General features: G+C 49.1%; 1 protein-coding gene across 1 annotated transcript in view; it reads left to right on the plus strand.

Annotated features, from left to right (window-relative positions):
• Positions 1 to 319: 319 nt before the first annotated feature.
• Positions 320 to 24,211, plus strand: part of LOC139366104 (vascular endothelial growth factor receptor 3-like) — a 196,729-nt gene continuing 172,837 nt past the window's right edge. The window contains exon 1 of the mRNA XM_071103203.1: positions 320 to 506. Within this exon, the coding sequence (XP_070959304.1) occupies positions 449 to 506 (58 nt within the window). The 5' untranslated portion in view covers positions 320 to 448. The remainder of the gene's footprint in view (positions 507 to 24,211) is intronic.

Here is a 24,211-nt window from a genome sequence, read left to right on the forward strand (position 1 = left end):
AAGTTATTAACGAGAGTTGTGTGTGTGTGTGTGTGTGTGTGTGTGTGTGTGTGTGTGTGTGTGTGTGTGTGTGTGTGTGTGCGTGTGTGTGTGTGTGTGCGTATGTACGTGTGTGTCCAATGTGCCCGGCCCAGTAAAATTATTGTGGTGTCCATTCAGGTCTTGCTGAATCCTTTTGTTTTTTAACAGGAAAAGAGAAAAACGCTTTTTCCCTACTCTCTCTCTCCTCTATTTCACCCATGCACATCCTCCTCGCGTGGTTCTGGTGACAGAGTCACGGTTTCCCGGTTCCACAGCAAGCGCACCTGAGTTTGTCCCATTCAACTCACAGACTTTTTTTTACTTTCCTCCTTTCTCTCTCTCCCTGCACTCATCAACACCTCAAACACGCGACGTTTTGTAGTAAAATAATCATCGGTTAAACCTTCGCAGGACTGGAGAACTGGAAATGAAGAGAGATTTGGCGTGTTTCTGTCGGATTTGGGTTGGGATCGTTGCTGCTTCAGGTAAGTGCAGAAAGACGTTTTGTTTGATTGTCAGACCGTTTTTGAATAGCTGCACGCAGCAGCTAACAGCGGCAACAAGTTGGGGGAGGGAGGTGTGGGGATTCGGATAGCATCTTTATCGTGTGTTGATCAGAGTTTTGTAACAGATGTTGAATAGAATAATAATAACCAATTATTTTTTAACAATAGTTAAATAGTTTTTCCTGTTAGTTTTAATTAGCAAAAAGTTACTCAACCGGCCGACTTGATTGTCATACTAATTGACATTACAGTCTGATATGACAGAAGTTTGATAAGTCAAAAATCATCCTAAAATACAGATTGAGTTATAAAGTAGATGTGATCCTTTCCTAAATGCGCAGAGAACATTCATTTTGAAATATAGCTCTAACTCTAAAACGACGGGTCCATCTGAATATGAGGCTGTCATACTTCATATATCGACCTAACTCAGGGTTTTTCTTATTCATTGTTTTTTTATTTAAACAATCGCTTTTAAAAGTACGATTTGCTTACTTGTGAATGAATGGGAAAACAGCTTTGTCTCCGGACCACGATGTGATCGTCTGTGGAGAAAGATACATTCATTAGATACAGGATGGTTTAGTGTCATTATAAAACGCACCGTCACTAGGGGGAGTCTTGGGGTGCGTCCAAATTAAACCCTATTACCTTTCATAGTGCACTGCTTCTGACCAGAACTCTATGGGCCCTGGTCAAATGGCCAAAAGTAGTGTACTATGTAGGGAATAGGGTTTAGTTTGGGAGGCAACCCTAGAGTACCAACATACCAGCCACATGATAAATAGGGGGTTAGGGTCTGAGGAACCCTCAGCCTGGTTAGGGACTGAGGAACCCTCAGCCTGGTTAGGGTCTGAGGAACCTTCGCCTGGTTAGGGACTGAGGAACCCTCCGCCTGGTTAGGGACTGAGGAACCCTCAGCCTGGTTAGGGTCTGAGGAACCCTCAGCCTGGTTAGGGACTGAGGAACCCTCAGCCTGGTTACCAGTAGTAGGTTTCATTAAATGAACTGACTGTTTTACATATAAAATATATATACCCGTATTTATATGTTTTTACATTGTGAATGTGTCTGTAAGTATGTCTCTGTTAACCTGTGTTAAATGCAGTATTGATTGGTGTTGAACAGCGGATCATTTGGGCTCCCGAGTGGCCCAGCGGTCTAAAGCACTGCATCTCAGTGCTAGAGGCATCACTACAGACCCCCTGGTTTGAATCCAGGCTGTATCACAACCGGCTGTGATTGGGAGTTCCCATAGGGTGGCGCGCAATTGGCCCAGCGTCGTCCGGGTTTGGCCGGTGTAGTCCGTTATTGTTAATTAAGAATTTGTTCTTAACTGACTTGCCTAGTTAAATAAATATGACATTTTTTTTTAAAAGTAAATAAGGCCAGAGAGAATACCAGGTGTCTGCTGGTGAACATACAGGTTGGAGTCATGAGTTTTATTCTTGTTCGTCATTGATTGATGTTGAATATGGTTTCTGTGTGTTTATGTTAGCCAGCAGGTTCAGCTCATGTTATATGGAGATGTGTCTGTAGCTCAACAAGCAGTGTGAAAGTTAGTCATTATTGATTGGTGTTGAACAGCTGTTCATGAAGACCAGAGAGAATAGCTCAACATCCTTGTTTAATACCATTATTCTATCACTCGTCTCCTAATATGGCTCTAGTTGATCGAGTTGGAGGTTCCGTGTGTGTTAGCCCCGACCTAGCCCAGGACTAGCCCCGACCTAGCCCAGACCTAGCCCAGGACCTAGCCCAGACCTAGCCCAGACCTAGCTCCGACCTAGCCCCGACCTAGCCCAGACCTAGCCCTGACCTAGCCCTGACAAAGCCCCGACCTAGCCCTGACAAAGCCCCGACCTAGCCCTGACAAAGCCCCGACCTAGCTCCGACCTAGCCCCGACCTAGCCCCGACCTAGCCTTGACATAGCCCTGACCTAGCCCTGACAAAGCCCCGACCTAGCCCCGACCAAGCCCAGACCTAGCCCCGACCTAGCCCTGACATAGTCCTGACCTAGCCCCGACATAGCCCTGACATAGCCCTGACCTAGCCCTGACCTAGCCCAGAACTAGCCCCGACCTTGCCCCGACCTAGCCCCGACCTAGCCCAGGATCTAGCCCAGGACTAGCCCCGACCTAGCCCAGACCTAGCCCCGACCTAGCCCTGACAAAGCCCCGACCTAGCCCAGACCTAGCCCCAACCTAGCCTTGACATAGCCCTGACCTAGCCCCGACATAGCCCTGACCTAGCCCTGACCTAGCCCAGAACTGGCAAATTGAGTAACAAATCCATGATGCATCTGAAAAAAAAAAACGTGTCATTTTATAAATACATTTGGCATTTTTCGCCAGAATTTTGTAACATTTTCACCGCAAATTCTCATTACCGAAATGCGTCCCGGTTAAATTATCGAGTTAGTTTATTTTATATGTAGTAGTCCATAGATGAGAACAAGTTATGTTCATTTATTTGCTAATATGCCTTCAGAATGAGGTTCTTATTCTCCAACACCCCCTTTACCCCACTTGGCCTTCTCACTACTGAAACGGCTAAACAGATCAAATTGGGAAAAGTCTGATCCGATTTTATAATAATTGTATAATTTAATTTTAAATATTAGTATTTTTAGTGTTCAGACATTTTCATCAATGTTAACATTTGTTTTGTTCGTAACTTTTTGGACTTCGAAAAACTGTTACGGTAATGAGAATATTTTTGAAAATATTGTTAAAAAGCATAATATCTGACCAGGAAACATAATAATAATTATGAAATAGATAAGTACAGATCTTAATGTCAGTGACTCAAGACGACATTTCGTGATAAATTACACTTAACAATAGTTTTAGTTGTTCTTTTTCATGATTGATTGCGGTTGAAAAGTCCGTATGGGAATGTTCCCGTAGCTCAACATGCAGGTCGTAGTGTAGTCTACTCTGCCTGAAAGTTATTCGTCATTGATGGTGGTTGTTGGTTGATGGTTGGTGTTGAACCGCTGGTCCTCCCTGCAGTGGAGGGAAAACAGCGCCATTGTTATTGATTTGTTGGCGAATGGACGTGAGCACCGTCCAGCAGCGCAGTGACAAAACATGGCGGTACATATGATGATGTCAGAGGGGGGAATGAAAACGGTGTTTGTTGTTTTGCAGTAACTTCTTTGTTGTTGTAATATCCCAAATGGACGTGGCAGTTTCACCGTTAACGATTCCAGTGCAGGTTTCAGTGTAGAGCTGTGTGAAAGTTAATCATCACTGATTGGTGTTCAAAAAGCTGTTCATGAAGACCAGAGATAATACCTCAACACGCAGGTTTCATTCTTACTCATTACTCCACACCGCAGACCTCGATACTCTTTTCATATCATCGCTGTCTGATGAAAACCTCTTATCTCCAAAACAGAAAATGTTCAGGAAATTGAAAACAACAGCCATATTTTTTAACCATGAATTCACAGACTGAAACCTGCATGTTCAGATGGGGGCTAACATACAGACAGGAGCTAACATACAGACAGGGGCTAACATACAGACAGGGGCTAACATACAGCTAGGAGCTAACATACAGCTAGGGGCTAACATACAGCTAGGTGCTAACATACAGCTAGGGGCTAACATACAGCTAGAGGCTAACATACAGCTAGGGGCTAACATACAGCTAGGGGCTAACATACAGCTAGGGGCTAACATACAGACAGGGGCTAACATACAGACAGGGGCTAACATACAGACAGGGGCTAACATACAGCTAGGGGCTAACATACAGACAGGGGCTAATATACAGCTAGGGGCTAACATACAGACAGGGGCTAACATACAGCTAGGAGCTAACAGACAGCTAGGGGCTAACATACAGCTAAGTGCTAACATACAGCTAGGGGCTAACATACAGCTAGGGGCTAACATACAGCTACGGGCTAACATACAGCTAGGGGCGAACATACAGACAGGGGCTAACATACAGACAGGGGCTAACATACAGCTAGGGGCTAACATATAGACAGGGGCTAATATACAGCTAGGGGCTAACATACAGACAGGGGCTAACATACAGCTAGAGGCTAACATACAGCTAGGGGCTAACATACAGCTAGGGGCTAACACACAGACAGGGGCTAACATACAGACAGGGGCTAACATACAGACAGGGGCTAACATACAGCTAGGGGCTAACATACAGCTAGGGGCTAACATACAGCTAGGGGCTAACATACAGACAGGGGCTAACATACAGACAGGGGCTAACATACAGCTAGGGGCTAACATACAGACAGGGGCTAATATACAGACAGGGGCTAACATACAGCTAGGAGCTAACAGACAGCTAGGGGCTAACATACAGCTAAGTGCTAACATACAGCTAGGGGCTAACATACAGCTAGGGGCTAACATACAGCTAGGGGCTAACATACAGCTAGGGGCTAACATACAGCTAGGGGCTAACATACATACAGGGGCTAACATACAGCTAGGGGGTATAATAGATACACAGACCTCCAATTGATTCAAGTGGAGCCATATTACAGCAGGATGATGTGCTTATTGTTATATGGCTCTGGTAGTTGACCCAAATAGAGGCCTGTGTGTCTATTAGTTAGCCTTGAGCTGAACATACTGGACTCTGAGATGTTTTCTTTCTTCTGCTGTTGAACAGGTCAGTGTTAGCCTGAGTAATAGTCGAACCGGTCGGTAAGGAATGATTGAAGCTCGATTTGAAATTCAAATCTCCCTACCATCGTATCTCAGCCAACATTTTAGCATTTAGCAGACGCTCTTATCCATAGTGACTTACAGGAGCAATTAGGGTTACGTGCCCTGCTCAAGGGAACATCGACATATTTTTTTACCTTGTCAGCTCGGAGATTCGAAACAGCGACTTGCCGGTTACTGGCCCAATGATCTTAACCGCTAGCCTACCTGCCGACCGGCTTGGATACTTCCCGCCTCTCGTCATGAGCCGTCTGGCCATAACCGGGAACCACATCCCAGATTTTTAATAGGGTTGTTAGTATTTTGAAAAAATATATAGTCTTGCTCCGACCTAGCTCCGACCTAGCTCAGACCTAGCCCCGGCCTAGCCCCGGCCTAGTCCAGATCTAGCCCCAACCTAGCCCAGACCTAGCCCAGGCCTAGCCCCGACCTAGCCCCGGCCTAGCCCAGACCTAGCCCCGGCCTAGCCCAGACCTAGCCCCGGCCTAGCCCCGACCTAGCCCCGACCTAGCTCCGACCTAGCCCAGACCTAGCTCCGGCCTAGCCCAGATCTAGCCCCAACCTAGCCCAGACCTAGCCCCGACCTAGCCCCGACCTAGCCCAGGACTAGCCCCGACCTAGCCCAGACCTAGCCCAGGACCTAGCCCAGACCTAGCCCAGACCTAGCCCCGACCTAGCCCAGACCTAGCCCTGACCTAGCCCTGACAAAGCCCCGACCTAGCTCCGACCTAGCCCCGACCTAGCCCAGACCTAGCCCTGACCTAGCCCTGACAAAGCCCCGACCTAGCCCCGACCTAGCCCAGACCTAGCCCCGACATAGCCCTGACATAGCCCTGACCTAGCCCTGACCTAGCCCAGAACTAGCCCCGACCTTGCCCCGACCTAGCCCCGACCTAGCCCAGGACCTAGCCCAGGACTAGCCCCGACCTAGCCCAGACCTAGCCCCGACCTAGCCCTGACAAAGCCCCGACCTAGCCCAGACCTAGCCCCGACCTAGCCTTGACATAGCCCTGACCTAGCCCCGACATAGCCCTGACCTAGCCCTGACCTAGCCCAGAACTAGCCCCGACCTAGCCCAGGCCTAGCTCTGACCAGAAGAGAACAGAAAGGAACGAAATCCCCATCAGTCCACTGAGGACAGTCTCAGCCCAGCTCTCCTCACAACCAGGGCGGAGAGGAGATGTATTAATCCCCATCAGTCCCAGCTAGTAGAGGACCTATTAATCCCATCAATCCCAGCTAGTAGAGGAGATGTATTAATCCCATCAGTCCCAGCTAGTAGAGAACCTATTAATCCCATCAAGCCCAGCTAGTAGAAGAGATTTATTAATCCCATCAGTCCCAGCTAGTAGAGAACCTATTAATCCCATCAATCCCAGCTAGTAGAGGAGATGTATTAATCCCATCAATCCCAGCTAGTAGATGACATATTTTAGTAGGGTGTTTTAGTAGGGTGTTTTAGTAGGGTGTTTTAGTAGGGTGTTTTAGTAGGGTGTTTTAGTAGGGTGTTTTAGTAGGGTGTTTTTTGTACGCATACTTCTGCTTGATCTGATCATCCTAGAAACCAGACCTCAGCTGTGGGTGTTATTCTAGGCCTCTATCTCTCCTCTGTTCATTCTCTTTCTCTCTCCTCTCTCTCTCTCTCTCTCTCTCTCTCTCTCTCTCTCTCTCTCTCTCTCTCTCTGTCTGTCTGTCTGTCTGTCTGTCTGTCTGTCTGTCTGTCTGTCTGTCTGTCTGTCTGTCTGTCTGTCTGTCTGCCTGTCTGTCTGTCTCTCTATTTCACCCTCTCTCTATCTCTATCTCCTCTATCTCTATCTCTCTCTTTCTCTTTCCCTCTTTCCCTCTCCCTCTCTCCATCTCCCTCTCTCTCTGAGCTGTAGGTGTTATTGTAGCCCTGCGCCCCAGAGGTGCTCCAGAGGTTAGGGTTGTTTTAGCAAACAATAGTTCTCAATTCTCACCCCTATAGTCTCCTATTCTCTCCACTATAGTCCCCTATTCTCACCACCACCCCTATTCTCTCCACTATAGTTCCATATTCTCACCCCTATAGTCCACCCCTATTCTCACCACTATAGTCCCCTATTCTCACCACTATAGTCCCCTATTCTCACCACTATAGTCCCCTATTCTCTCCACTATAGTTCCATATTCTCTCCACTATAGTCCCCTCCTCTTTCTCTCTCTCTTTCTGTTTTTTTTCTCTCTCTCTCTCTCTCTCCCTCTCTCTCTCTCTCTCTCTCACACTCTCCAGCTCTCTCCCTCTCTCTCTCTTTCTCCCCCCCCCCCCTCTCTCTCTCTCTCTCTCTCTCTCTCTCTCTCCCCCCCTTGCTCTCTCTTTCTCTCTCCCCCTCTCTTTCTGTCTTTCTGTCCATCTGGCTGTCCTGCAGTATCTGGTCCTATCAGTGGTGAACTCTATACTAGGAGACAGGAATTCTGCTATTCCATGTGGGAGGAAAACACTCTGCCTGTGGGAAGGATGAGGAACACTAAAGTCCAAATAAATAGTGGATCTCATGTCAGAGCCACACTCACTCATCACAGGTGAGAGAGAGAGAGGAGGAGGAGGTAGAGAGGAGGAGGAGGTGGAGAGGAGGAGGTAGAGAGGAGGAAGAGGAAGAGAGGAGGAGTAGAGGAGGAGGAGTAGAGAGGAGGAGAGGGTAGAGAGGAGGAGAATGTAGAGAGGAGGAGGAGTTGAGAGGAGGAGGAGTAGAGAGGAGGAGGAGTAGAGAGGAGGGGAAGGTAGAGTGGAGGAGTAGAGAGGAGGAGGAAGAGAGAAGGAGTAGAGAGGAGGAGGAGTAGAGAGGAGGAGAAGGTAGAGAGGAGGAGGTAGAGAGGAGGAGGAGGTACAGAGAAGGAGGAGGCGGTAGAGGGGAGGAGGAAGAGAGAAGGAGGAGGTAGAGAGGAGGAAGAGAGGAGGAGGAGGTAGAAAGGAGGAGGAGGAGGTCGAGAGGAGGAGGAAGAGAGGAGGAGGAGGCAGAGAGGAGGAGGAGGAGGTGGAGAGGAGGAAGAAGAGAGAAGGAGGAGGTAGAGAGGAGGAATAGTAGAGAGGAGGTAGGAGGTAGAGAGGACGAGGAGTATAGAGGAGGAGGTAGAGAGGAGGAGGAGGAGGAAGGGGTGTATATAGGTTGTAGAGGAGGAGGAGGGTGTATAGGGTGTATTGGGAGTATAGGGTGTATAGGGTGGGTATAGTGTGTATTGGGGGTGTAAGGTGTATAGGGTGTGTGTAGAGGGTAGATGAGGAGGGTGTATAGGGTTTATAGGGTGTATAGGATGTGAATAGGGTTAATAGGGTGTATAGGGTGTATATGCTGTTTAGGGTGTGTGTAGAGTGTGTAGGGTGTGTGGGGTGTATAGGGTGTTTATAGGGAGTAGGGTTTATAGGGTGTATAGGGTGTGTATATGGTGTTTATAGGGTTATACAGTGTGTATAGGTTGTGTGCAGGGTGTATAGGGTGTGTATAGGATGTTTATAGGGTGTGTATAGGGTGCATAGGGTGTTTCGGGTGCATAGGGTGTATAGGGTGTGTATAGGATGTGTATAAGGTATGTATAGGGTGTATAGGGTGTGTATAGGGGGTAGAGGGTGTATAGGGTGTGTATTGGGTGTATAGGGTGTTTATAGGTTATATAGGGTGTATAGGGTGTGTATAGGGTTTATAGGGCATATAGGGTGTTTATAGGGGGTAGAGGGTGTATAGGGTGTGTATAGGGTGTATAGGGTGTAGAGGGGGTAGAGGGTGTAGAGGGTGTAGAGGGTGTATAGGGTGCATAGGGTGTGTATAGGGTGTAGAGGGTGTATAGGGTGTATAGGGTGTGTATAGGGGTAGAGGGTGTGTATAGGGTTTATAGGGTGTACAGGGTGTTTATAGGGGTAGAGGGTTTAGAGGGTGTATAGGGTGCATAGGGTGTGTATAGGGTGTATAGGGTGTGTATAGGGGGTAGAGGGTGTGTATAAGGTGTATAGGGTGTATAGGGTGTGTATAGGGGGTATAGGGTGTGTATAGGGGGTATAGGGTGTGTATAGGGTGTATAGGGTGTATAGGGTGTATAGGGTGTGTATAGGATGTTTAGGGTGTATAGGGGGTAGAGGGTGTGTATAGGGTTTATAGGTTGTTTATAGGGGGTAGAGGGTGTGTATAGGGGGTAGAGGGTGTGTATAGGGTGTATAGGGTGTTTGTAGGGGGTAGAGGGTGTGTATAGGGTGTTTATAGGGGGTAGAGGGTGTATAGGGTGTATAGGGTGTGCTGTGTGGATGTTGTGGGGCCATCTGCATCTGTTTCCTGTGTCCTTTCCCAGATGCCTCTCTGTCTGTCCTTGACTATATCTTCCTGTACCTACCAACACAGGACATCTCTCTCCCCCTTCCCTCTCTCTTTGCCTGTTGCTCACTCTCTTTCCCCCACCCCCCGGCCTACCGGCCCACCAGACACCTCAGCGTCTTCCTCTGCAACCGGACACTTTTAATATGTCATCACTTTTATCACTGAGAAATGATTTCCCCTGCAGGAAAAGGGGAGAGGAGAAATTATACTCCGGTAACAACTCTGTAGCTTGGTTACAGTTAAATTCCCTCACCCCTTTGTCTCTCTCTCTCTCCCTCTGTTTCTCTTTCTCTCTCTCTCTCTCTCTCTCTCTCTCTCTCTCTCTCTCTCTCTCTCTCTCTCTCTCTCTCTCTCTCTCTCTCTCTCTCTCTCTCTCTCTCTCTCTCTCTCTCTAAATATAATCATGGTTTATAGCAGAAGCAGGTAACATAGACACATCTTTAGAGCCTGGGCATGCTGTGAAGTCACACAGCGCTACTAAACCACGGTCTGTCGGCCTGGTGCACACAGTGATAAACACCTCGTCACTAATCTGACTCAGATGTCCCAGTGAGGTGGATAAATGCAGGCTGACCGCGGCTCGGGTGTCCTGTCCTCCACTACAAAAATGTGTACCAAGTGGTACCGGTAACAACTCTCTACCTCCTCCTCTCTACCTCCTCTCTACCTCCTCCTCTCTACTTCTCTACCTCTTCCTCTCTACCTCCTCCTCTCTACTCCTCCTCTTTATCTCCTCCTCTCTACTCCTCCTCCTCTCTACCTCCTCCTCTCTACCTCCTCCTCCTCCTCTCTACCTCCTCCTCTCTACTCCTCCTCTCTACCTCCTCCTCCTCCTCCTCTCTACCTCCTCCTCTCTACATCCTCCTCTCTTCTCCTCCTCTCTACTCCTCCTCTCTACCTCCTCTCTACTTCTCTACCTCCTCTCTACCTCCTCCTCTCTACTCCTCCTCTCTACCTCCTCCTCTCTACTCCTCCTCCTCTCTACCTCCTCCTCCTCCTCTCTACCTCCTCCTCTCTACTCCTCCTCTCTACCTCCTCCTCCTCCTCTCTACCTCCTCCTCTCTACCTCTCCTCTCTACCTCCTCCTCATCCTCTCTACTCCTCCTCCTCTCTACCTCCTCCTCTCTACCTCCTCCTCTCTACTCCTCCTCCTCTCTACCTCTCCTCTCTACTCCTCCTCCTCCTCCTCTCTGCATCCTCCTCTCTTCTCCTCCTCTCTACTCCTCCTCCTCTCTACCTCCTCCTCTCTACTTCTCTACCTCCTCCTCTCTACCTCCTCCTCTCTACTCCTCCTCTCTACCTCCTCCTCTCTACTCCTCCTCCTCTCTACCTCCTCCTCTCTACCTCCTCCTCCTCCTCTCTACCTCCTCCTCTCTACTCCTCCTCTCTACCTCCTCCTCCTCCTCTCTACCTCCTCCTCTCTACTCCTCCTCTCTACTCTCCTTCCTCTCTACCTCCTCCTCTCTACCTCCTCCTCTCTACTCCTCCTCCTCTCTACCTCTCCTCTCTACTCCTCCTCCTCCTCCTCCTCTCTACATCCTCCTCTCTACTCCTCCTCCTCTCTACCTCCTCCTCTCTACTTCTCTACCTCCTCCTCTCTACCTCCTCCTCTCTACTCCTCCTCTCTACCTCCTCCTCTCTACTCATCCTCCTCTCTACCTCCTCCTCTCTACCTCCTCCTCCTCCTCTCTACCTCCTCCTCTCTACTCCTCCTCTCTACTCCTCCTCCTCTCTAACACCTCCTCTCTACTCCTCCTCCTCTCTACCTCCTACTCTCTACTCCTCCTCTCTACTCATCCTCCTCTCTACCTCCTCCTCTCTACTCCTCCTCTATACTCCTCCTCCTCTCTACCACCTCCTCTCTACCTCCTCCTCTCTACCTCCTCCTCTCTACTCCTCCTCCTCTCTACCTCCTACTCTCTACTCCTCCTCCTCTCTACCTCCTACTCTCTACTCCTCCTCTCTACTCATCCTCCTCTCTACCTCCTCCTCTCTACTCCTCCTCTATACTCCTCCTCCTCTCTACCACCTCCTCTCTACCTCCTCCTCTCTACCTCCTCCTCTCTACTCCTCCTCTCTACTCCTCCTCCTCTCTACCTCCTACTCTCTACTCCTCCTAGTCTCTACTCCTCCTCCTCTCTACTCCTCCTCCTCTCTACCTCCTACTCTCTAATCCTCCTACTCTCTACTCCTCCTCCTCTCTACTCCTCCTCTCTACTCCTCCTCCTCTCTACCTCCTACTCTCTACTCCTCCTACTCTCTACTCCTCCTCCTCTCTACTCCTCCTCCTCTCTACTCCTCCTCCTCTCTACCTCCTACTCTCTACTCCTCCTCCTCTCTACTCCTCCTCCTCTCTACTCCTCCTCCTCTCTACTCCTCCTCCTCTCTACTCCTCCTACTCTCTACTCCTCCTCCTCTCTACTCCTCCTCCTCTCTACTCCTCCTCCTCTCTACCACCTCCTCTCTACTCCTCCTACTCTCTACTCCTCCTCCTCTCTACTCCTCCTCCTCTCTACCTCCTACTCTCTACTCCTCCTCCTCTCTACTCCTCCTCCTCTCTACTCCTCCTCCTCTCTACCTCCTACTCTCTACTCCTCCTACTCTCTACTCCTCCTCCTCTCTACTCCTCCTCCTCTCTACTCCTCCTCCTCTCTACTCCTCCTCCTCTCTACCTCCTCCTCTCTACCTCCTCCTCCTCCTCTCTACCTCCTCCTCTCTACTCCTCCTCTCTACCTCCTCCTCCTCCTCTCTACCTCCTCCTCTCTACTCCTCCTCTCTACTCTCCTTCCTCTCTACCTCCTCCTCTCTACCTCCTCCTCTCTACTCCTCCTCCTCTCTACCTCTCCTCTCTACTCCTCCTCCTCCTCCTCCTCTCTACATCCTCCTCTCTACTCCTCCTCCTCTCTACCTCCTCCTCTCTACTTCTCTACCTCCTCCTCTCTACCTCCTCCTCTCTACTCCTCCTCTCTACCTCCTCCTCTCTACTCATCCTCCTCTCTACCTCCTCCTCTCTACCTCCTCCTCCTCCTCTCTACCTCCTCCTCTCTACTCCTCCTCTCTACTCCTCCTCCTCTCTAACACCTCCTCTCTACTCCTCCTCCTCTCTACCTCCTACTCTCTACTCCTCCTCTCTACTCATCCTCCTCTCTACCTCCTTCTCTCTACTCCTCCTCTATACTCCTCCTCCTCTCTACCACCTCCTCTCTACCTCCTCCTCTCTACCTCCTCCTCTCTACTCCTCCTCCTCTCTACCTCCTACTCTCTACTCCTCCTCCTCTCTACCTCCTACTCTCTACTCCTCCTCTCTACCTTCTCCTCTCTACTCCTCCTCTATACTCCTCCTCCTCTCTACCACCTCCTCTCTACCTCCTCCTCTCTACCTCCTCCTCTCTACTCCTCCTCTCTACTCCTCCTCCTCTCTACCTCCTACTCTCTACTCCTCCTAGTCTCTACTCCTCCTCCTCTCTACTCCTCCTCCTCTCTACCTCCTACTCTCTAATCCTCCTACTCTCTACTCCTCCTCCTCTCTACTCCTCCTCCTCTCTACTCCTCCTCCTCTCTACTCCTCCTCCTCTCTACCTCCTACTCTCTACTCCTCCTACTCTCTACTCCTCCTCCTCTCTACTCCTCCTCCTCTCTACTCCTCCTCCTCTCTACCTCCTACTCTCTACTCCTCCTCCTCTCTACTCCTCCTCCTCTCTACTCCTCCTCCTCTCTACTCCTCCTACTCTCTACTCCTCCTCCTCTCTACTCCTCCTCCTCTATACTCCTCCTCCTCTCTACCACCTCCTCTCTACTCCTCCTAGTCTCTACTCCTCCTCCTCTCTACTCCTCCTCCTCTCTACCTCCTACTCTCTACTCCTCCTACTCTCTACTCCTCCTCCTCTCTACTCCTCCTCCTCTCTACTCCTCCTCCTCTCTACTCCTCCTCCTCTCTACCTCCTACTCTCTACTCCTCCTCCTCTCTACTCTACTCCTCCTCCTCTCTACTCCTCCTCCTCTCTACCTCCTACTCTCTACTCCTCCTACTCTCTACTCCTCCTCCTCTCTACTCCTCCTACTCTCTACTCCTCCTCCTCTCTACTCCTCCTCCTCTCTACTCCTCCTCCTCTCTACTCCTCCTACTCTCTACTCCTCCTCCTCTCTACTCCTCCTCCTCTCTACTCCTCCTCCTCTCTACTCCTCCAAAGAAATCTGGAGATTTGGTCAAGATTTGTTTTGAATTCTAAAGAAATCAGGAATGAACAGGATCAGTTGTACCATCAGGAGCCCCTATTTCATGTCCTCATTACATGAAGTGGAACGTTCCCTACTGTTGATACATTTAAACAAACAGAAATCAACATTGTCACAACCATAAACTCTCCACTCCATGTCCGTAGTGAATTAAGATAGGATATGAATATTGGTTTGAATATGTTCATTTGGGTTTTAGAGTCATAAAAAAACTGAGTAAAAATACAATTGCTACTTTATTTATACTTGATTGAAGAAGTACAATACAAAGTTTGTAAAACATCAACTTCATCAGTGTCAGCGATTGGGTGCAGAGATGTAGCAGAGTCAGGTGCAGGACACAGGTTTGAGCAACACAACGGAGTTTACTCACAAAAGTCAAGCAAGACTCCAAATAGGAACATACATACACACTAACACCTACAACAACCACTAAGACTCCAACAATCACGGACTGAACAGAAATGTATGCCAGAGGGTTAAATAAGGAACATGATATGGGAATTGAAACCAGGTGTGATTAATACAGACAAAACAAAACGAAACTGAAACATGGATCGGTGGTGACTAGAAGGCCGGCGACGTCGATCGCCGAACGCCACCCGAACAAGGAGAGGGGTCGACTGAAACATGGATCGGTGGTGACTAGAAGGCCGGCGACGTCGACCACCCGAACAAGGAGAGGGGTCGACTGAAACATGGATCGGTGGTGACTAGAAGGCCGGCGACGTCGACCACCCGAACAAGGAGAGGGGTCGACTGAAACATGGATTGGTGGTGACTAGAAAGCCGGTGACGTCGACCACCCGAACAAGGAGAGGGGTCGACTGAAACATGGATCGGTGGTGACTAGAAAGCCGGCGACGTCGACCACCCGAACAAGGAGAGGGGTCGACTGAAACATGGATCGGTGGTGACTAGAAGGCCGGCGACGTCGACCACCCGAACAAGGAGAGGGGTCGACTGAAACATGGATCGGTGGTGACTAGAAGGCCGGCGACGTCGACAGCCGAACGCCACCCGAACAGGGAGAGGGGTCGACTTCGGCGGAAGTTGTCACAATCAGATTTTTTTCTATCTTTAATTCCATCAGATTTCCTGAACAATATGATAGAATGGTTGTTGTTGTAGGAATTAATAATATTCTTTCTATTGAACATAAAAAAAAATTAGAGGCAAAAAAAATGTTGGTTTTGAGTATTTGTTGTCAACTCCGTCACTGACCCCATTAAGATACACATTTCCAACTTTGTGGCATACAGGAGTATGTGGACACCCTTTCAAACTAGAGGATTATATTTCAGCCACACCCGTTGCTGACCGGTGTATAAAATCAAGCACACAGCCATGCAATCTTCATAGACAAACATTGGCAGTAGAATGGCCTTACTGAAGAGTTCAGTGACTTTCAACGTGGCACCATCATAGGATGCCACCATTCCAACATGAACTGTTCGTCGGGAGCCTCATAAAATGGGTTTCCATGGCAGAGCAGCCGCATACAAGCCTAAGATCACCATGCCAAATGACAAGCGTCAGCTGGAGGGGTGTAAAGCTCACCACCATTGAACTCTGGAGCAGGGGAAACACGTTCTCTGGAGTCATGAACCAACCCAACCTCACAGAACGGGGCTGCCAAAATGCTTAAGTGCGTAGCGTTTAAAACTTGTCTGTCCTCGGTTGCATCACTCACTACCGAGTTCCAAACTGCCTCTGGAAGCAACACTCACTACCGAGTTCCAAACTGCCTCTGGAAGCAACGTCAGCACAATAACTGTTCGTCGAGAGCTTCGTGAAATGGGTTTCCATGGTCGAGCAGCCGCACACAAGCCTAAGATCACCATGCGCAATTTCAAGCATTGGCTGGAGTGGTGTAAAGCTCGCCGCCATTGGAACAGCCATTGGAATTGCGCTGTGTGGAGGAGGAATGAATCACGCTTCACCATCTGGCATTTTGGGGAAGGCCCTTTCCTGTTTCAGCATGACAATGCCCCCACGCACAAAGCAAGATCCATACAGAAATGGTTTGTCGAGATCTGTGTGGAAGAACTTGACTGGCCTGCACAGAGTCCTGGCTTCAATCCCATCGAACACCTTTGGGATGAATTGGAATGCAGACTGCGAGCCAGGCCTCATTGCCTAACATCAGTGCCCGACCTCACTAATGCTCTTGTGGCTGAATGGAAGCAAGTCCCCGCAGCAATGTTCCAACATCTAGTGGAAATCCTTCCCAGAAGAGTGGAGGCTGTTATAGCAGCAATGTTCCAACATCTAGTGGAAAGCCTTCCCAGAAGAGTGGAGGCTGTTATAGCAGCAATGTTCCTACATCTAGTGGAAAGCCTTCCCAGAAGAGTGGAGGCTGTTATAACCTAAGGCCAGCAGTGTGGTTAGGGCCAGAGCAGAGGGACTGGGCTGGGTCAGGGATAGTGGGATAGTGGGGCGGTGAAGGCCCTGTGGGGGGAAACTGGTCATTTCCTCTGGCTCTTCCAGGTGTCATGTTCTCATGAACCCACTATGACCTCACACCAACAGGCCAAGCTGTAGACACACTTCAACCAATCACAACAAACCTACACTCTCTATACCTCTCTATCCCTAACCTTTAACCTTACCCCACACTGACCTCACACTGACAGGCCAAGCTGAGGCACTGGCACTTTAACCTTACTAAAGACTCTTACCAATCACAACCCTGCCAATACAGTCTTAGAACTAGTGGTGACTCGAGGAACCCTGGAGATCCTCAAGGAACCGCCTGGAGATCCTCAAGGAACCCCTTGGAGATCCTCAAGGAACCCCCTGGAGACTAAGTACAACACATAAAATCATAGTTATTTTTTTCATCAAACTTAATCAGTCTACAAATACATGTTTTCACATTGCAATACATGCTCATATAAAGTAGTAGTCACAATACAACATTACTTTAGATTTGCGTCTCTTTCTTTTGTTAAGACATTTTACTATCACTTAATCCAACTGCTCTCAATGAATGATTACTTAATGGTTTGGTAAACCTATAGATTTTACATGTCAACGGGTTAGTCTAATAGAGATGGACAACTATATAATGAAAATGTATGTCTGTAAAATAGACACATAAAAGTGTGATAGTCAAATGTTACTACTATGTTAATATAAGGACTTTACTTTACAGTACGATATAAAAAAATCTGATATTGATCAGAGACGTACGGAACAAATGAAAGTGTATTGATCGCGTGCACAGATGCTACAGCAGGGACAGCTAAGTGCCGGTGTTTCTGCCTCCTTCAATGCAGTGATACAAGATCAATATCAACAATACAAATACCGCACAAAGAATCCAGATTGTCCCAAACAAGAAAGAAAATGCATCCCCCTAAAAAAAACATGTATCCAAAATGAAGTTGCTGTTTGATGGAGGGGGGAGGGGTCACACTGCTGGGTTTGATGCTCGACTGAGGGACCTTACAGATAATTGTATGTGTGGGGTACTGAGGTGGGGTAGTCACTCAGAAAACACTGCTGTACTAAATGTCATTGGCCAATGCAGTAATGGATAAATATGTAAACATACATGTAAAGTGGAAATGGCACCGAAGAGGATGTTTTACGGGTTCCTAACCAACTTGTTCGTTTTTCTCACCACAAACTGGAAGAAGCTTTTTCCTTTAATGAGTCTGATGAGAAGATATACTGCTCTCCCGGGTAACAGGAAAAGAGGACGCAGATTTGTGAGAATCCGTAGGCGAGCGAGTGACCTCCCACTGCCATCCGTTGTACTGGATAACATGAAATCATTATAAAATAAAATGGATGACCTATGATTACGATTATCCTACCAACGAGCCACTAAAAACTGGAATATCTTATGTTTCCCAGAGTCGTGGCTGAACGACGACACGGATAATATAGAATATAGAGCTGGAGGGATTTTCCACCAGCAGGACAGCAAAGCTACGTCTGATAAGACAAGGGGCGGAGGTGTGTGTCTTTTTCTCAATAACAGCTGGTGCGTGATGTCTAATATTAAAGAAGTCTCGAGGTATTGCTCGCCTGAGGTGGAATACCTCATGATAAGCTGTAGACCACACTATCTACCAAGAGAGTTCTCATCTATATTTTTCATAGCCGTCTACTTATCACCACAGACCGATGCTGGCACTAAGACTGCTCTCAACCAACTCTATAAGGCCATAAGCAAACAGAAAAATGCACATTCAGAAGTGGCGCTCCTGGGGCCTCCCGGGTGGCGCAGTGGTTAAGGGCGCTCTACTGCAGCGCCAGCTGTGCCATCAGAGTCCTGGGTTCGTGCCCAGGCTCTGTCGTAACCGGCCGCGACCGGGAGGTCCGTGGGGCGACGCACAATTGGCCTAGCGTCGCCCGGGTTAGGGAGGGCTTGGTCGGTAGGGGTGTCCTTGTCTCATCGCGCACCAGCGACTCCTGTGGCGGGCTGGGCGCAGTGTGCGCTAGCCAAGGTGGCCAGGTGCACGGTGTTTCCTCCGGCGCATTGGTGCGGCTGGCTTCCGGGTTGGATGTGCGCTGTGTTAAAGAAGCAGCGGCTTGGTTGGTTGTGTATCGGGGGACGCATGGCTTTCAACCTTCGTCTCTCCCGAGCCCGTACGGGAGTTGTAGCGATGAGACAAGATAGTAGCTACTACAACAATTGGATACTACGAAATTGGGGAGAAAAAGTGGGTAAAATTAAAAATAAATATAAAAAAAAAAAAAAAAGATTAAGTGGCGCTCCTAGTGGCCGGGGACTTGAATGCAGGCAACTTAAATCAGTTTTAGCACATTTTTACCAGAATGTCACATGTGCAACCAGAGAGAAAAAAACTAGACCACACACAGAGACGCGTACAAAGCTCTCCCTCACCCTCCATTTGGCAAATCTGACCATAACTCTATCCTCCTGATTTCTACTTCCAAGTAAAAACTGAAGCAGGAAGTACCAGTGACTCGTTCAGTACAGAAGTGGTCAGATGACGAGGATGCTACGCTACAGGACAGTTTTGTTAGTATAGACTGGAATATGTTCCGGGATTCATCCAATGGCATTGAGGAATACACCACGTCAGTCATTGGCTTTATCAATAAGTGCATCGACGACGTCTTCCCCACAGTGACTGTACATACATACCCCAACCAGAAGCCATGTATTACAGGCAACATCCACATCGAGCTAAAAGCTAAAGGCTAGAGCTGCCTCTTTCAAGGAGCGGGACACTAATCCGGATGCTTATAAGAAATCCCGCTATGCCTTCAGACGAACCATCAAACAGGCAAAGCGTCAGGATTAAGATTGGATCCTACTACATTGGCTCTGACGCTCGTCGGATGTGGCAGGGCTTGAAAACTATTACGGACTACAAAGGGAAACCCAGACGCGAGCTGCCAAGTGACGCGAGCCTACCAGACTAGCTAAATGCCTTTTATGCACGCTTTGAGGCAAGCAACACTGAAGCATGCACAAGATCACCAGCTGTTCTGGATGACTGTGTTAACGCTCTCAGTAGCCATGAAGTGCTTTGAAAGGTTGGCCATTGCTCACATCAACAGCATCCTCCTGGATACCCTAGACCCACTCCAATTCGCATACCGCCCCAACAGATCCACAGATGACGCAATCTCAATCGCACTCCACACTGCCCTTTCCCACCTGCTTTTAATGCTAATTAATTACTTAAAAATCATACAATGTGATTTTCTGCATTTTTGTTTTAGATTCCGTCTCTCACAGTTGAAGTGTACCTATGATAAAAATTACAGACCTCTACATGCTTTGTAAGTAGGAAAACCTGCAAAATCGGCAGTGTATCAAATACTTGTTCTCCCCACTGTATATACTAGGCGGTGTCAGATGAAAGCCCATAAAATTGTCAGAGACACCAGTCACCCTAGTCATAGCTTTTTCTCTCTGCTACCGCACGGCTAGCGGTACCGGAGCGCCAAGTCTAGGACCAAAAGGCTCCTTAACAGCTTCCACCCCCAAGCCATAAGATAGCTTAGCAATTCATTAAATGTCCACCGGACTATTTACATTGACAGTTTGATTTGATTTAATACCTTAATACAGATCCATACATTACTGTAATATAGGCCAATACAGTACTGTAATACTGTAATGGTCTGCTGTAATGACTCTGCCTGGGAGTGCTCGGCCCGCTCTGTCACAGCCCTACTATACAGGGGATAGATAGGGTGTCATTAGGATGCAGACTCTGCCTGGGAGTGCTCGGCCCGCTCTGTCACAGCCCTACTATACAGAGGATAGATAGGGTGTCATTAGGATGCAGACTCTAACTGGGAGTGCTCGGCCCGCTCTGTCACAGCCCTACTATACAGAGGATAGATAGGGTGTCATTAGGATGCAGACTCTAACTGGGAGTGCTCGGCCCGCTCTGTCACAGCCCTAATATACAGGAGATAGATAGGGTGTCATTAGGATGCAGACTCTAACTGGGAGTGCTCGGCCCGCTCTGTCACAGCCCTACTATACAGAGGATAGATAGGGTGTCATTAGGATGCAGACTCTAACTGGGAATGCTCGGCCCGCTCTGTCATGAAGATTATGATGGTTCTCTTTAGAATGATAAGTGATCTAAACAATGCTTGTTCCTAAGCAACAGGAGTGATTCTGTTCTGAAAGAGAGGAGCAGTAATATCAGAACAGGAGTGGTTCTGTTCTGAAAGAGAAGAGCAGTAATATCAGAACAGGAGTGGTTCTGTTCTGAGAGGAACAGTAATATCAGAACAGGAGTGGTTCGGTTCTGGTCTGAGAGAGAGGAACAGTAATATCAGAACAGGAGTGGTTCTGTTCTGAATGAGTGGAGCAGTAATATCAGAACAGGAGTGGTTCTGGTCTGAATGAGAGGAGCAGTACTATCAGAACAGGAGTGGTTCTGGTCTGAATGAGAGGAGCAGTAATATCAGAACAGGAGTGGTTCTGTTCTGAAAGAGAGGAGCAGTACTATCAGAACAGGAGTGGTTCTGGTCTGAGAGAGAGGAGCAGTAATATCAGAACAGGAGTGGTTCTGTTCTGAATGAGAGGAGCAGTACTATCAGAACAGGAGTGGTTCTGGTCTGAGAGAGAGGAGCAGTACTATCAGAACAGGAGTGGTTCTGTTCTGAAAGAGAGGAGCAGTACTATCAGAACAGGAGTGGTTCTGGTCTGAGAGAGAGGAGCAGTAATATCAGAACAGGAGTGGTTCTGTTCTGAAAGAGAGGAGCAGTACTATCAGAACAGGAGTGGTTCTGGTCTGAGAGGAGCAGTAATATCAGAACAGGAGTGGTTCTGTTCTGAATGAGAGGAGTAGTAATATCAGAACAGGAGTGGTTCTGGTCTGAGAGGAGAAGTAATATCAGAACAGGAGTGGTTCTGGTCTGAGAGGAGCAGTAATATCAGAACAGGAGTGGTTCTGGTCTGAGAGGAGCAGTGATATCAGAACAGGAGTGGTTCTGGTCTGAGAGGAGCAGTAATATCAGAACAGGAGTGGTTCTGGTCTGAGAGGAGCAGTAATATCAGAATGGCTGCTATCCTTGGCTAGATCTCTCTCTGCCTGTAACCTTGTACTTCAGGGCTAATTCAGGGTCACACAGAGTGAATCTCATCTAGTCTGAAACAAATCTACTTTGAAACAAAATTATACAGCTCACACACATGGTTACGGGCTTATATAGAATAGATAGTGTTGAAATGTGTTACATTTTGAGTTTGAATCCCAATATTACACTTACAGAACAGAAGTGTTTGGCATAGAAACAAAAATACAGATTTATAGTGGACTATTTTACAGTTGCTGTCACCCTCTGACCTTAGTTATCTTTGTTTTCTTTATTATTTTGGTTGTGTGTGACGAGGGTGGTTGGTTTAGTTTTTCTATGTCTAGGGGGTGTTGTATATCTAGGTGTTTATATGTCTATGGTTGCCTAGATTGGTTCCCAATAAGAGGCAGCTGTTTATCGTTGTCTCTGATTGGGGACCATATTTAGGTAGCCATATTCCTTGGGTATTTATCGTTGTCTCTGATTGGGGACCATATTTAGGTAGCCATATTCCTTGGGTATTTCATGGGTTATTGTCTATGTGAAGTTGCATGTCAGCACTAGTTGTTAATAGCGTCACGTTCATTTTTTAATTTTATTTTTTAGTTTGTTTAGTGTTTATTCGTTAGTTAAAAGAAGAATGTATGCTTGTCACGATGCGCCTTGGTCTCATCAATATGACGAACGTGACAGAATAACACACCAAAAAAGGACCGAGCAGCGTGCTGAAAAGGAGTGGACATCATGGACCCGGGAGAAAGAGGAGTGGAGGACGTCCTGGACCTGGGAGGAGGTAATGGCAGGGGACAAGACCCTGCGATGAAAGCAGGTGGAGATAGCACAGGAGGAACGGCGTCGATATGAGGGTACACGGCTGGCAAGGAAGCCCGAGAGGCAGCCCCAAGATTTGTTTTTTGGGGGGGGACACGAGGAGATTGCATGATTCAGGTTGGAGACCTGAGCCAACTCCTCGTGCCTACTGTGGGGAGCGTGTTACTGGTCAGGCACCGTGTTATGCGGTGGAGCGGAGCGGTGTCTCCTCGCATTGGCCGGGCTAGAATGGGCATCCAGCCAGGAAGGAGGGTGCTGGCTCAGCGCTCCTGGTCTCCAGTATACCTCCTTGGACCAGGATATCCTGCGCCGGCTCTGCGTACTGTGTCTCCGGTGAGTCTGCACGTCCTGTGCCAGCGACCTGCATTTGCAGGGCGATAATAAACATCCAGCCAGGACGGGTTGTGTCAGCTCTACACTCCAGACATCCAGTGCGCCTCCACAGTCCAGTACGTCCTGTTCCTCCTCCCCGCACACGCCCTGATGTGCGTGTCCCCAGCCCGGTACCACCAGGCCACCAGTGCGCCTCCACAGCCCAGTACGTCCTGTTCCTCCTCCCCGCACTCGCCCTGAGGTGTGTGTCACCAGCCCGGTACCACCAGTGCCGGCACCACGCACCAGGACTACAGTGCGCCTCGGCAGTTCAGAGCGTCTGGCGACAGTACCCAGTCTAGAGCTTCCGACGACAGTACCCAGTCCAGAGCGTCAGGCAACAGTACCCAGTCCAGCGCTTCAGGCGACAGTACCCAGTCCAGCGCTTCAGGCGACAGTACCCAGTCCAGAGCGTCCGGCGACAGTACCCAGTCCAGAGCGTCCGGCGACAGTACCCAGTCCAGAGCGTCCGGCGACAGTACCCAGTCCAGAGCGTCAGGCGACAGTACCCAGTCCAGAGCGTCAGGCGACAGTACCCAGTCCAGAGCGCCCGGCGACAGTTCACAGACCGGAACCTCCAACGACGGGCCACTGTCCGGGTCTCCAACGACGGGCCACAGCCCGGGGCCTCCAGCGACGGTCCCCAGCCCGGGGTCTCCAGCGACGGTCCCCAGCCCGGGGTCTCCAGCGACGGTCCCCAGCCCGGGGTTTCCAGCGACGGTCCCCAGTCCAGAACATCCGGCGATGATCCACGCAGCGAGGGTCCCCAGCCCGGGGCCTCCAACAACGGGCCACAGTTCGGGGCCTCCAACAACGGGCCACAGTTCGGGGTCTCCAGCGACAGTACCCAGTCCAGAGAGTCCAGCGACAGTACCCAATCCAGAGCGTCCGGCTACAGTACCCAGTCCAGAGCGTCAGGCGACAGTACCCAGTCCAGAGCGTCAGGCGACAGTACCCAGTCCAGAGCGTCCTGCGACAGTACCCAGTCCAGAGCGTCCGGCGATGATCCACGCAGCGAGGGTCCCCAGCCCAGGTCCTCCAACAACGGGCCACAGTTCAGGGCCTCCAACAACGGGCCACAGTTCGGGGTCTCCAGCGACGGTCCCCAGTCCAGAACATCCGGCAATGATCCACGCAGCGAGGGTCCCCAGCCCAGGTCCTACGGCGAGGATCCGCAGTCCAGAGCCTCCAACGATGATCCACGGGTCTGTGCTACAAGAACGGACTCAGTGTAAAAAAGGCGTCCAAAACCAGAGCTGTCACCGAGGTTAGATGCCCGCCCAGACCCTCCCATATAGCTTTAGGTTTGCGGCCGGAAGTTCGCACCTCAGGTGGGGGGGACTGTCACACCCTGACCTTAGTTATCTTTGTTTTCTTTATTATTTTGGTTAGGTCAGGGTGTGACGAGGGTGGTTTGTTTAGTTTTGTATTGTCTAGGGGTTTTTGTATATCTAGGTGTTTATATGTCTATGGTTGCCTAGATTGGTTCCCAATCAGAGGCAGCTGTTTATCGTTGTCTCTGATTGGGGACCATATTTAGGTAGCCATATTCCTTGGGTATTTCGTGTTTCATGTCAGCACTAGTTGTTAATAGCGTCACGTTCATTTTTTTATTTTAATTTTAAATATAGCTTATCACGCTGAGCCGTGGCTCAGCATTTAGTTTTTTTCAACATTATTTAC

This window comes from Oncorhynchus clarkii, chromosome 14, assembly GCF_045791955.1.
Source record: "Oncorhynchus clarkii lewisi isolate Uvic-CL-2024 chromosome 14, UVic_Ocla_1.0, whole genome shotgun sequence".
In the NCBI taxonomy this organism is placed as follows: Eukaryota; Metazoa; Chordata; class Actinopteri; order Salmoniformes; family Salmonidae; genus Oncorhynchus; species Oncorhynchus clarkii.